Below are 12248 nucleotides of genomic sequence, written 5' to 3'. Positions count from 1 at the left end.
CCCTCAGCCCACCTCCTCTAGGGGAGCACAGGTCCTGTCTTTCTTGTCCAATTTCTCAGCCGGGGCACTGAGACGTCTTTGTTCCCACACCCTAAGCCTGGTCTGAAGTCTGCCTCCTGCAATGCAAGCTCTGTTTTGCCTTCTTAGCCTTCTTCCTGAGATGCTCCTTCCATTCAATTTCCATTTGCCCAAAGCTAACTCCAAACTTTCATTCCCAGAGGCCTCATTTCTCCATCCATTGCCTGCTGCAACTGGATGATGTATACAATACCCAAAGGCTTAATCAATCACCAGCACAAGCTGGTGGTTGCCCCGATGTGAGAGAACTCAGTCTGTCTTAAGAGTCCCCAGGGCCAGAAACAAATGGATTGCTCCCATGCTATCTTCTCTAACAGTAGGTCTGCACTTGCCTCAGGTCAGTTTGAGGCATCTGCAGTTAGGAACTTTATCTGAGCTGTAACCATCATGCCTTCATGTCACATGTCAGGATGACAGATTGTGCAAACTATTAAGAATGAAGACAAGTGAATAGATTGAAATTAATTGTGAGGTTTCTGGTTGTTGATAGTCTTAGGGCCAAAAGAAACATTCAAGATCATCTAAAGCAGGGCCATCTAACCGAAATATCACAATGATGGGCATATTCTATAATCCACGCAGCAATCCGGTATGGTAGCTACTGGCCACAGGGGGTTATACAAGTGCAGTGGCTCATGCCTATAGTCCCAGCACTTTGGGAGGTCAGGGTGGGCAGATCACTTAAGCCCAGGAGTTCAAGACCAGCCTAAACAACATGGCAAAACCCTGTCTCCACAAAAATACAAAAATTAGCCAGGTGTGGTGACATGTGCCTGTAGTCCCACAGGAACTACTTGGGAAGCTGACATGGGAGGATCACCTGAGCCTAGGAGGTCGAGGTTGCAGTGAGCTATGATCGCACCACTGAACTCCAGCCTGGACAACAGAGTGAGACTCTGTCTCAAAAATAAATAAATAAGGCTGAGGAACTAACTTTTAATTATATTTAATTTTTATTTCAGCAGCTACAGATGACTAGTGACTGCTCTATTAGAGGACAGCATAGGTCTAGATTTACCCACGAGGAGAAATAGAAAACTTGAATAGCATGTCTCCATGTCATCCACACTTACAAACAATAATTTTCCCTGTAAACACAGACATTTTATACAGGCTACTCTGTCTAGACTTTTTCTATTCTTGCTTTTACCAACAAGAGTCAATATTTTCTAAGATATATGAATCTGAATTAAAACGGGCACTGCCACTCTGACTCTGGACTACAAGATGACCTGTTGTGCTATTGCCATGTTAACCACCTGGGAAAGTCCCTTTCCAGGGGAATAGCAAAAGCAGGACACCTGACAGCATCTGTAATCTAGAGGCTCCTGTGTGCTGATAAGCTGGCTGGACTCCCTGAGGGCTCTTCAGTGAAATAAGCCATGGCTCTAGCCCAGTGTGCTCAAGGCAAACACTGAACGGGGATCCCGAAGCATCTTCATATATCCGTATCTCACGGAGAGCTTCACAAAAGGGCCCCTGTTTGCTTTTATGTCTTTTTAAATTTACTTTTATTTTATTTCAACATGTATAATAGATAACACATTCACTTAGTTCAAAATTCAAAACATACAAAAGATATAAAGTGAAAAGTGCTATCCAACCCATGTCCTAGCTACCGTTTTTTTCTATGGGGGTCAATCACTGTTATCCTTTTCTTGTATGTCATTTCAGAAACATTTTACCCATATACAAAGAAATACATATTTTTTTCCTGTCTTTTTACACAAGTAGTATTCAGAACATACTGCTTTATGACTGTATGATATTATACCACAGGGGGCAGCAAACTCTGGCCCAGAAGCCAAATCTGACCCATTGCCTGTTTTTACAAATAAAGTTTTATTGGAATATGACCATCACATTCATTTACATTTCATCTATGGCTGCATTTGCACTACACAAGCGGAGTTCAATAGTTGCAACAGAGACCATATGGCCTGCTAAGCCTAAAACATTTACTATCTAGCTAGTCACAGAAAAAGTTGTCAACCTCTGTTCTAGCTAACAGATGCCCCAGAATTTATTTAGCCTGTTCCCTACTGCTGGGCATTGAGGGTGGTTTCCAATCTTTTTCTATTACAAGAAATTAGTCACTAACATGGTATACCTCTCATTTCCAAATATAGAAATGTATCTGTTAAATGAACTTATAGACATGGAATTTTTGGCCCCAAAAGTGTGTGCACTGGTAATTTTGATAAATATTGCCAATTGCTCTCTACAAAGATTATAACAATTTACTTTTCTATCAGAAATATTTGAGAGTGTCCATTTCCCCCTATCTTCACCAATACTTTGTGATCTTTGCTAATACTACGGGTTAAAATGCATTTCTTACAAATTGCTTTTGTGTACACTAGCAGATCATATCTTTTGCCCATTTGGGTGACTGTAGTTGTGTGCTATGGTAGCATATACCAGTTGGTGCGGCTGCAAAGAGAATAGGGAGAATCAAGAATCAGAGTAGATTTTAAAAGGAAAAACCAAAAGACTGTCTCATTGAGGTAGGTACTGCCTACTCTTTGCCTCTTCTTTTCTCTAGTTAAGACAACACACAGTCTGGGTGTGGTGGCTCACTCCTGTAATCCCAGCACTTTGGGAAGCCAAGGCAGGCAGATCACTTGAGGTCAGGAGTTCAAGACCAGCCTAGCCAACATGGTGAAACCACGTCTCTACTAAAAATACAAAAAATTAGCCGGGTGTGGTGGCACACACATGTAATTCCAGTTACTGGGGAGGCTGAGGCATGAGAATCACTTGAACCCAGACGGTGGAGGATTGCAGTGAGCCAAGAACACTCCACTGCACTCCAGCCTGAGCGACAGAGTGAGACTCTGTCTCAAAAAAACAAACAACAAACAAAAAAACACAGACATTGTAGAGCGCTCTCTCAGGCCCTTGTCTTCTTATATTGTGTGTTTAAACTCACAAATGGTTGACTACCAATATCTGGGTAACTACATAGGGGATCACCCAGCATTGCAACCTCTTTCTTACATCTTCTACCAAGGAATCTCCACTCACTCATTCATTCAAAATCCATTTGTCAAGGACAAACCAGGTGCAAGGCCCTGACTTAATGTTGTGGTTCCTGAAGTCCCTGACTTCAAAGAATGCTCGTCCCAGACTACCTGATTGTGCTGATCTCAAAGCATATCTTAGATATTTTTTAATAGATCTTTCCCATAAAAAGTGTAAGGACTGGCCAGGCACAGTGGCTTATGCCTGTAATCCTGGTGCTTTGGAATGCTGAGGCAGGAGGATCCCTTGAGGCCAGGAATTTGAGATCAGCCTGGGCAACATAGCAAGACCCCACCTTTACAAAAGAAAATTTTTAATTGGTCAGGTGTAGAAGCATGCAACTGTAGTCCTAGCTACTCAGGAGGCTGAGGCAGGAGAACTGCTTGAACTCAGGAGGTCGAGGCTGCAAAGAGCTATGATCTTATTGCTGTACTCCAGCCTGGGCAACAGAGTGAGACCCCGTCTCAAAATAAAATAATAGAAAAATCTATTTTTCTCTTTAGAATTAGACTCATTGCTGAGCCTCTTCAGCTGATTTTATCAAGAGGATGAGCTTACTTATTACTGAGGGGGCAGCAAGGTCACAAAGCCATTTGCTCCTCTGTGTTTTGTTTGGCAGCTTCAACGGAGGCTGGGAATTGGTCCTACACTCAAACAGCAGCTTCAATAGCTGGGCAGTTCTTGTGTAAACTCACAGAGAAACTTGTTGTAGCCTAGCCGGGCCAGCTCCTCTGCCAGTGTTGAAGTTTCATTGAGTGAGGCGTGCACTTCTTTTTAATCCCCGCTGAGGAGAGCCCATCTAGTGCTAGTGCAGACTGGATGGCATCCAGCGTTCTCCCAAATAAGTCCTACATCTGGCTGAGGAAGGTCGGGAGTGTGTGCTGCCTGTCAAAAGCTATCCTTAGCTAAATAACATATGACACCACATAACTGTAAAATGACTTACAACTGTTATAATAACAATAGCTGATCCTCTTAATGAAAAGGAGTTTTGATCTCATTCTATTCCTGATGGATCCTCCTCTTCTTCCCTAGTCCCTAGCATGTGCCTGGCCTACACTGTAAACCTTCAATAAATATTGTTGAGCACGTTCTAGGTGTAAAAAGCTATGTTAGATCTCCAAAAGGGGCCGAGGGGTGAGTAAGAATTGTTCCTATAAATAAGGAACCCACAGTCCAGTGTGGATGTTGGCTAGTGTACCTGTGGGAGGAAAGAAATGGGTGGAAAGGCTACTCTTCTACAAGGCAGGATGAAATTTTCCACAAAAGCAGAGCCAGCCAAGCTTTTATGGAGCATCTACCAAGGGTTCTAAGCACCCGACAGGTACGTTCTCATTTAATCTTCCCAACATGAGATAGGTATTGTGATTTTAGCATTTTATAAAGGAGGAAACTGAAGCACAAAGAGATTAGGTAATTTGCCCAAAATTACACACTTAGAAAGTGGCAACGCTGGAATTCAAATTACACATTCTGACTCCAGAATCCACACTCTTAACTGCTAGTTTGAACTGGACAGACCACATGAATGGGGGGACCTTAATTTGGTTTTTAAAAGATTTTTTTGTAGAAACAGGATTTCACTATGTTGCCCAGGCTAGTCTTGAACTACTGGCCTCAAGCGATCTTTCTGCTTTGGCCTCCCAAAGTGCTGGGATTGCAGATGTGAGCCACCATGCCCAGCTGATTTCTTTTTTAAGAATAAATAAGTGACATCTTGTGGAATGTGGGGTTGGAGAGGCCTTTGTCCTGAGGGGCTAAAAGTTATGCCAGACTTCTGTTGGGAGCTTTTCAAACCAAGGGTCTGTGCCCTCCTTGTGGGATTCTTCTATGAAGCAAGATAGGGAACCCCTGTATTCCCACGGGACCATTGTTTACCTTTCTCCATGAACAGCACGATGAGATTAGCATGATCTCATGAAATCTGAAAAGTGCTTAAGAGCCAAGGCAGGTAGCTGCATTCTGCAGTAGAACAATGCTCATATAAAGCAATTGATCACCAGTGGCAAAAACCAGAGTGCTCGAGTGACTTGCTCAAACCTGCACAGCAACTGCTTAGTGAAAGGCAGAAGACACATGAGGCAGAGAGCTCACCTGGATATGTGATCTGCTGGGAATGCACTTGCAATTTCAAAGACCAGGAAGTATCATCATTCTCTCTCCTCACTCTCCCTCCTCCTGAACACTCGCCTTCCCCTCACATTGCAAGGTAGCGTTTCTCTCAGTTCTGGGTCATTGCCAAGGGTGTTTTTAGGAATAGCCATCCTAATCAGCAAAGTGGGTCAGGCTTGGACTTGGAGATGGTTCTTTTCCTTTTTCCCAGTCCCCATTTGTATCTTCAAGAGTCAGGCCTTCAAATATTTATTACTCACTCAGAACACATTGCTTTTCTCTTCTTACATCCTTCATGTGCAAAAACATGCTAATTTAATTTGAAATTTTTGAAATTTGAAAATCTTTATTATGTTTCAAAATGTCGACATGCTCTCCTGCCCCAGAAGTAATTGCACTCCTACGCAGCTGTAGTGCGAACATGGGTGGCTCAGGTCCTGTGCAGTTTCAAAGCCTAGGGATCAACATATTTGAATTTCATCACACACCCTAACAACTGCACTGGGCAACAAAACACAGCCCCACCTTCCTATCCTCAGGGGCTAGATGACACATCTACTATCTGGTCTATGAGAAGAAATCTGGAGGCACAGGGTTGAAATGGAAACAGAAACAGAGTTATAATAACCAGAAAGCACAAATCTAAAAAGCCATTGGATAAAAATGTATAATACTTTTAGGTGAATTACTTTTAGTAGTGGTTACTTTAGGTGAGTTAAAGCAATTAAGTGGGAAGTACCTCTTGTGGTGAGATGATTTGAGAAGGAACACAGTGACATTAAAACTTGTAGTGATCAAATTACATTCTTTTGCTCTTTCAATCTTAAACTAGAAGAAAGTCTTTGTTCAGTGTTGGGAGGTCTTTAACACCTCTGTTGTACTTATTTATCTCACCTTTCCACAAAGAGAAAGCAGGCCTCAGGGCTTAGCAGCTTGGCAGTCAATGGTAGCTGGAATTTAATAACAGTGGTTTGTTATAACTTTATTAATTTTTTAGTTATCCTCTACCCACTGCAAGGGATACTGTTTCATTGGTTTCTGTAGCGATCTAGAATTTTGCTTCCATGGACCAGGCATCACCTGGGAGTGCAGATTTCTGAGCTGTACTCAGGATCCCCTGCATCAGAGCCCACATTTTCACAAGATCCTAAGGTGATGCTGATGTGCATTTAACCTACAGTTTCCATTTTAAACTAACCTACAGTTTACAGATAACTAGCCTACAGTTTCCATTTTAAACACGTTTATTTGTAAAGAAAGAGTGAATTGGTTTAAATAAAAATAGCATGAATATTAAGATAGTGTGAAAAACCATGTCAGTGGTCCAAGAACATTTGAGAAACAGCTAAATACAGTATTTTTGCTAATGAAACTAAGACACAGTGTTTCAGCCAAGAGACCAGTAAATATCACGGAAGCCACTCACTGGATTGAGAGGGGACAAATCATGTGAGGGACTGTGGCTATAGCCTTGGCCAGCAGCTTTACACTAGACCTGCCCACCAAGGCTTTGAAACTTGCCTCCATTCCTTCCCTGGCTCTTCCCCATGGAGTGATGGTAAATGTTTCACAACTGCTTTCTGGGTGAAATGTATGTATATGTATATATGTGCCAATCAAATTCACAATACTGCTTAAGGGTAATGTAACAATTTCCATTGATTTTTTTATATATAATTTTAGAAATAACACAAATTTTAAGACAAAATACTCTATTTCAATTACACCTATAACTTCAGCATGACTTGCTATTTCTTGGAAAATTCACCAACCATTTTTTATAATTCTATCACCAACAATAGCATCACAAAATCAGACTACAAAAAATGCTTGATTACTAATTTCTGATTAAGCAAAAAGTCACTCATGTTATTTGTTACCGGTGGCAAATCTGTAGGGGGTCTGAAGCAACCTCAATTCTTGCCTCCTCAGAAGAAAGAATTCAACTGAAGGGCATAAAGCAGAAGAAGAGACTGAGGCAAGTTTTAGAACAGGAGTGAAAGTTTATTTAAAAACTCTAGAGCAGAGACTGGGTGCAGTGGCTCACGCCTGTAATCCCAGCACTTTGGGAAGCTGAAGCCAGTGGATCAACTGAGGTCAGGAGTTCAAGACCAGCCTGGCCAACATGGAGAAATCCCATCTCTACTAAAAATACAAAAATTAGCCGGGCATGGTGTCAGGCGCCTGTAATCCCAGCTACTCGGGAGGCTGAGGCAGGAGAATCGCTTGAACCTGGGAGGCAGAGGTTGCGGTGAGCTGAGATCGCGCCATCGCACTCCAGCCTGGGGGACAAGAGCAAGACTTCATCTCAAAACAAAACAAAAAACTCTAGAGCAGAAACAAAAGGAAGGAAATACACTTGGAAGAGGGCCAAGCAGGCAACTTGAAAGACAAGTACACAATTTGACCTTTCAACTTGGGGATTTATACGTTGGCATGCTTCTGGGATCTTTCGTCCCTTCTCCGCTGGTTCCTCCCTTGGGGCGGGGTGTCCGCATGTGTGATGGCCTGCTAGCACTTTGGAGGGGAGCATGCGCAGTGTGTTTACTGGAGTTGTACACATGCTCATTTGAGGCATTCTTCTCTTACCAGCTAAATGCCCCTAGGAGGTCATACACCAGTTTAACTCTGCCATTTTGCCTCTTAGTGTGCATGCTTGAGCTCACTTGCCCAGCTCCTGAGATCTTATCAGGAAGTTGCTGATCACCAGTTTCAGGTTTTTTCTATCTTTAGGGAGACTGCTTTTCCCTGCCAGCTGTGACAAGTTATTATTTTAGAGAGACTGTTAACAACCACCTGACCATCACCTGATGGTCATCTGACATTCTCATTTGGTTGTGGGGGTGCCTCTCCCGCCCTGTTCATGTCTGACTGGCTACCTATTAGCTACCTCTTTTACGGTTACCAGTAATAATATAATTTAATTTCTAATGATGGCTGTGTTTAACAGTCAAGTTACAACATTCCTGAAAATTTAAAAATCAGCTCCCGTGAGCTGTTAGGAGCCAGTTCTAGCTCACTACTGCTCCCTGCCACCCTCTGTAGCTACATTGTCTGACTCTATTTGCCTTCCAGGATGCCCCACCTCCTGCCTCCCACCTACCTACACAGCCCACCTGGCCAGGACCCCAACCCCAAAGAGGGGAGAAAAACTGGGGTACTGATCATAAGAACTTGGAAGATAAGGAGTATACTTCAAAATGATCCACCTGAGTTTGGGGAAGATACCTCCAATTTTAGGGATCTTAAATTGGTAGACTGGTAGAGATGACAGCATTAAATACTGGTTGAGAGCACATCTCTGGGTCTGCTGCTGGGCTGGAATCCTGTTTCTGTCTCTTATTGGCCATATAATCTTGAGCAAATAACTCAATCTCCCTGTGCCTCAGTTTCCTATGAGGATAATAATGACATCTCCTTTGTAGGGTTGTAAAGATTAAATTAGATAATCGATTAAAACTGTTAACAATATGCTTGGCACAGAATAAGTGCCTAATACATATTTGTTATTATTAGTAGTATTTAACTATTACTATTTAACTGTTACTAAATATTTAACTCTTCGTAGTAGCATTTAACTATTACCACTTTGTTATTTAACTATTAAATAACAAAAGTTATTTGTTGGCCACTATTACTTTTTGCATTTGGAAAATATATACAGCCAGTGTTTTCATGCTTTTAAGATTCTAAAGGCTTCAGTATGCTTAATCTGCTGGAAGCCTCACAGTGACCGCAGGAGGGAGTCATTATATGATTATGAGTATCATTCTCCATTCATTGTGGTCTGTGTTCCATGGGCAGAAACTGAGACTCTGAGAGGCTGAATGATGGCTTAGGGACACAAGCTGTTGGCTAACCAGTCAGAGCTGGGTCCAAGGCTTCTGTTCTCCTTCAGCAGCTTCAAAGCCTTTAATGATCATTCTTTGGGCTCTGTAAAGACCAAACAGTAAGAATTGGAGATGCTACTTCTGAGCTATGAGCCTCTTGACTTGGGGTTTCTTTTTTTTTCTTTTTTTCTTTTTGAGACGGAGTCTCACTGTCACCCAGGCTGGAGTGCACTGGTGCCATCTCGGCTCACTGCAACCTCCGCCTACTGGGATCAAGAATTCTCTGTCTCAGCCTCCCGAGTAGCTGGGACTACAGGCTCACGCTACCACCATGCCTGGCTAGTTTCTGTATTTTTAGTAGAGACGGGTTTTCACCATATTGGTCAGTCTGGTCTTGAACTCCTGACCTCAGGTGATCCACCTACCTCGGCCTCCCAAAGTGCTGGGATTACAGGCGTGAGCCACCGCACCCAGCCTTGACTTGGGGTTTCTAGCCAGTCCATTAGATTGGACTGTCTTTGGACTGTTCTGTAAATAAATATTCATATGTGGTAAAAATGGTAATTCCAGAAAACCGTAACCTAGGAAAGTAGAGTTTTTTCCCTCCTACGTTCTTGGCTAGGAGACGTTCCATCAGACTGCATCGAAGACAATGGGGATGATCTCTCATTTTTCATCTTTTCCCCAGAAAAGAGGAGTTACAGTGACCTGCTCCCCTGAATATATGGAGAGGGATCAGACTCTGTCCATCTTGCTCTGGGGAGAAGTTAAAAACACAGAGCTTCCCTTTGTCTGGGTCAGAGTTGTGGCTAGACACATGGTTTTCACAAGGAAACAGGGACTATCAGATTGACAGAGATCAAGTTGGATAACTCCTTGTTTGAGGGTGGTATGGGACAACTGGCACTGTCTTACGATGTTGAAACGGATTTCAAGTTTTCCAAAGGGAAATTTGCCACTATTCACCAAAATTAAAAACATATACCCTTTCTAATCAGCAGTTCTACTACAAGAACTACTTTCTCAAAGACATGCTCTTGTATGAAAAATAAGGGATCAAAGCTTTTTCTTTGCACCATTGTTTGTAATAGGGAAAGAAAGACTAGAAACAATCTGAGTGTGAACCAGCAGATACTTCTAAATACATTGCAGCCCTTCCAAACAAGACAACACTGTGCAGCCGCTAAAAAGAATGTACTCAATTTCTATTAGGTTGGTGCAAAATTAATTGCTGTCTCTGCCATTGAAAGTAGTGGCGAAAACTGCAATCACTTTTGCACCAACCTAATATATACTGACATAGAATAATTTCTAAGATACATTAAGTACCAAAGCGGGGGGGGGGGGCGGAAATACATATTTATTTATAAATATATAAACTATTTCTGGAAAGAGGAATAAGAAACTAGAAACAAGAAAACTGGATAATTAGGACACGGGAGAAAATGAGACTTTCTATATAGTCTGTAGGAAATCTTTTGAATTGTATTTCATTTGCAGGCTTCGTATGTTCAAAATAAATACATCTTTGTATACAAGTTGGTGAAGGGACCTGTTTAAAAAAAAAGACATTTCCAGCCAGGTGTGGTGGCTCACGCCTGTAATCCTAGCACTTTGGGAGGCCGAGGTGGGCAGATTACCTGAGGTCAGGAGTTCAAGACCAGCCTGGCCAACATGGTGAAACCCCGTCTCTACTAAAAATCAAAAAAAAAAATTAGCCGGGCGTGGTGGTGGGCACCTGTGAACCCAGCTACTCGAGGCAGGAGAATCGCCTGAACCCAGGAGGAGGAAGTTGTGGTGAGCTGAGATCACACCACTGCACTCCAGCTTGGGCTACAGAGCGAGACTTCATCTCAAAAAAAAAAAAAAAAAAGATGTTTCTACGTGACAGCTGTATTTCCTCTGGTTAGAGGCAGTGGAGTGGTGATTAGAAAGGCTGGGAAGGAAGGATGGGCTCAGCTCCTGATCATCACCGCTCATACTGAGACCTGATTCTCCACAGCAACAGGCGGAGGTGGCCCACCTGTCGCAGACCCAGGAGGAGAAGCTGGCAGCTGCCCTCAGGGTGGAGTTACACAACACTTCATGCCAAGTCCAGAGCCTCCAGGCTGAGACAGAATCCTTACGTGCCCTGGTAAGTGGGCCAAGGAAAGACCTGGCATCCCTGTACTAATTTTAACTCTCTACTGTCAAATTCCAGTATTATGGATCATAGTTTCCAGGGGATTCCCATCTCACAGCATGTGAGTTTTGAGGCCTGAAATGTCTTCCGACTCCCAAGGATCATCAGATACTGAATCACAGCAGGTGCAATAGACACTGTAGTGCCCCACCGAAATATCTCTTACCAGGCTGCTGCTGTAAATGTTGACTGTTAACATCTGCAGCCGCCCCTTTTCAGCTGCCCCACTGCTCCAGAGACCTGCCCTTACCCACATTGAGGACACCTGGCCCAGGAGGTTAGGCCCTGCCCTCCAACCCTCAGCCAGTGACCAAGAGGGGGCTTTAAAAGCCCAGCCCTCTTGCTTCAACAGGGAGCTAGCTCCATGCTATAGAGCTCTCCACAGGACCAGGCTGTAGCCAGATTCCAGAGACCACATCCTCGCTTAGTGCCTTCCTCTGCCCTGTCCTGCTTTCCTCACTCCCCCTTTTCCTGAGAGTACTCCTTAATGATTCGCGAGTTCCAGGATCCCTAACTCAGGCGCTGCTTCTGGAGAACCCAACCTGAGACATCTAGCAAGCTCTCAGACTCACTGTGATTTGCAAGCACGTCTCTTTCATTATTCATATTATTGATTAAAATAATTATTAAAATAATAAAATGTATTAATAATGAAGCAATCCACCCTCTGATCTCTGGGATGGATTGAAGTTCTATTTGGGTATTCAACACAGCTTTTCTTAGATGTCCCCTCCAGGAGGTCATTTGCATTGTTCCAACTACAGCTTTGTTGGTGCAAATCAAAGGTTGGTCCATGTAATCCTTGTGCAGCTGAGATGGCCTGGAGTCAATGAGGCGCATGATAGGATGTAGGTCTGTGCAAGCATGTGTAAGAAAAGGATCTGAGGATCTGAGGGGAGGAAAATCAAGAGTAATAGAGTCAGAAGGGCTCAGCTCCTCCATTTATCCCTTGGGTAAATAGGCAAATCCCTGAACCACAATTTCCTCTTCTGCAAAATGGGTATGATAGTCACAGTCCAGCC

General features: G+C 43.1%; 1 protein-coding gene and 1 long non-coding RNA gene across 2 annotated transcripts in view; one reads left to right on the top strand and one right to left on the bottom strand.

The window, feature by feature from the left end:
- The window catches only part of LOC129491299 (uncharacterized), a 35621-nt gene extending 29471 nt beyond the window's left edge, over nt 1-6150 (bottom strand). Inside the window, exon 1 of the long non-coding RNA XR_008660502.2 lies at nt 6109-6150. This is a non-coding gene — a long non-coding RNA (uncharacterized lncRNA). The remainder of the gene's footprint in view (nt 1-6108) is intronic.
- BFSP2 (beaded filament structural protein 2) overlaps nt 1-12248 on the top strand; it is a 76045-nt gene that overhangs the window by 57000 nt on the left and 6797 nt on the right. Inside the window, exon 5 of the mRNA XM_055295399.2 lies at nt 11047-11178. Within this exon, the coding sequence (XP_055151374.1) occupies nt 11047-11178 (132 nt within the window). The remainder of the gene's footprint in view (nt 1-11046; nt 11179-12248) is intronic.

The sequence above is a fragment of the Symphalangus syndactylus genome, chromosome 10 (assembly GCF_028878055.3).
Source record: "Symphalangus syndactylus isolate Jambi chromosome 10, NHGRI_mSymSyn1-v2.1_pri, whole genome shotgun sequence".
Taxonomy (NCBI): Eukaryota; Metazoa; Chordata; class Mammalia; order Primates; family Hylobatidae; genus Symphalangus; species Symphalangus syndactylus.
Note: the sequence above shows the minus strand (reverse complement) of the source record. Positions and strands in the feature narration are given on the sequence as shown.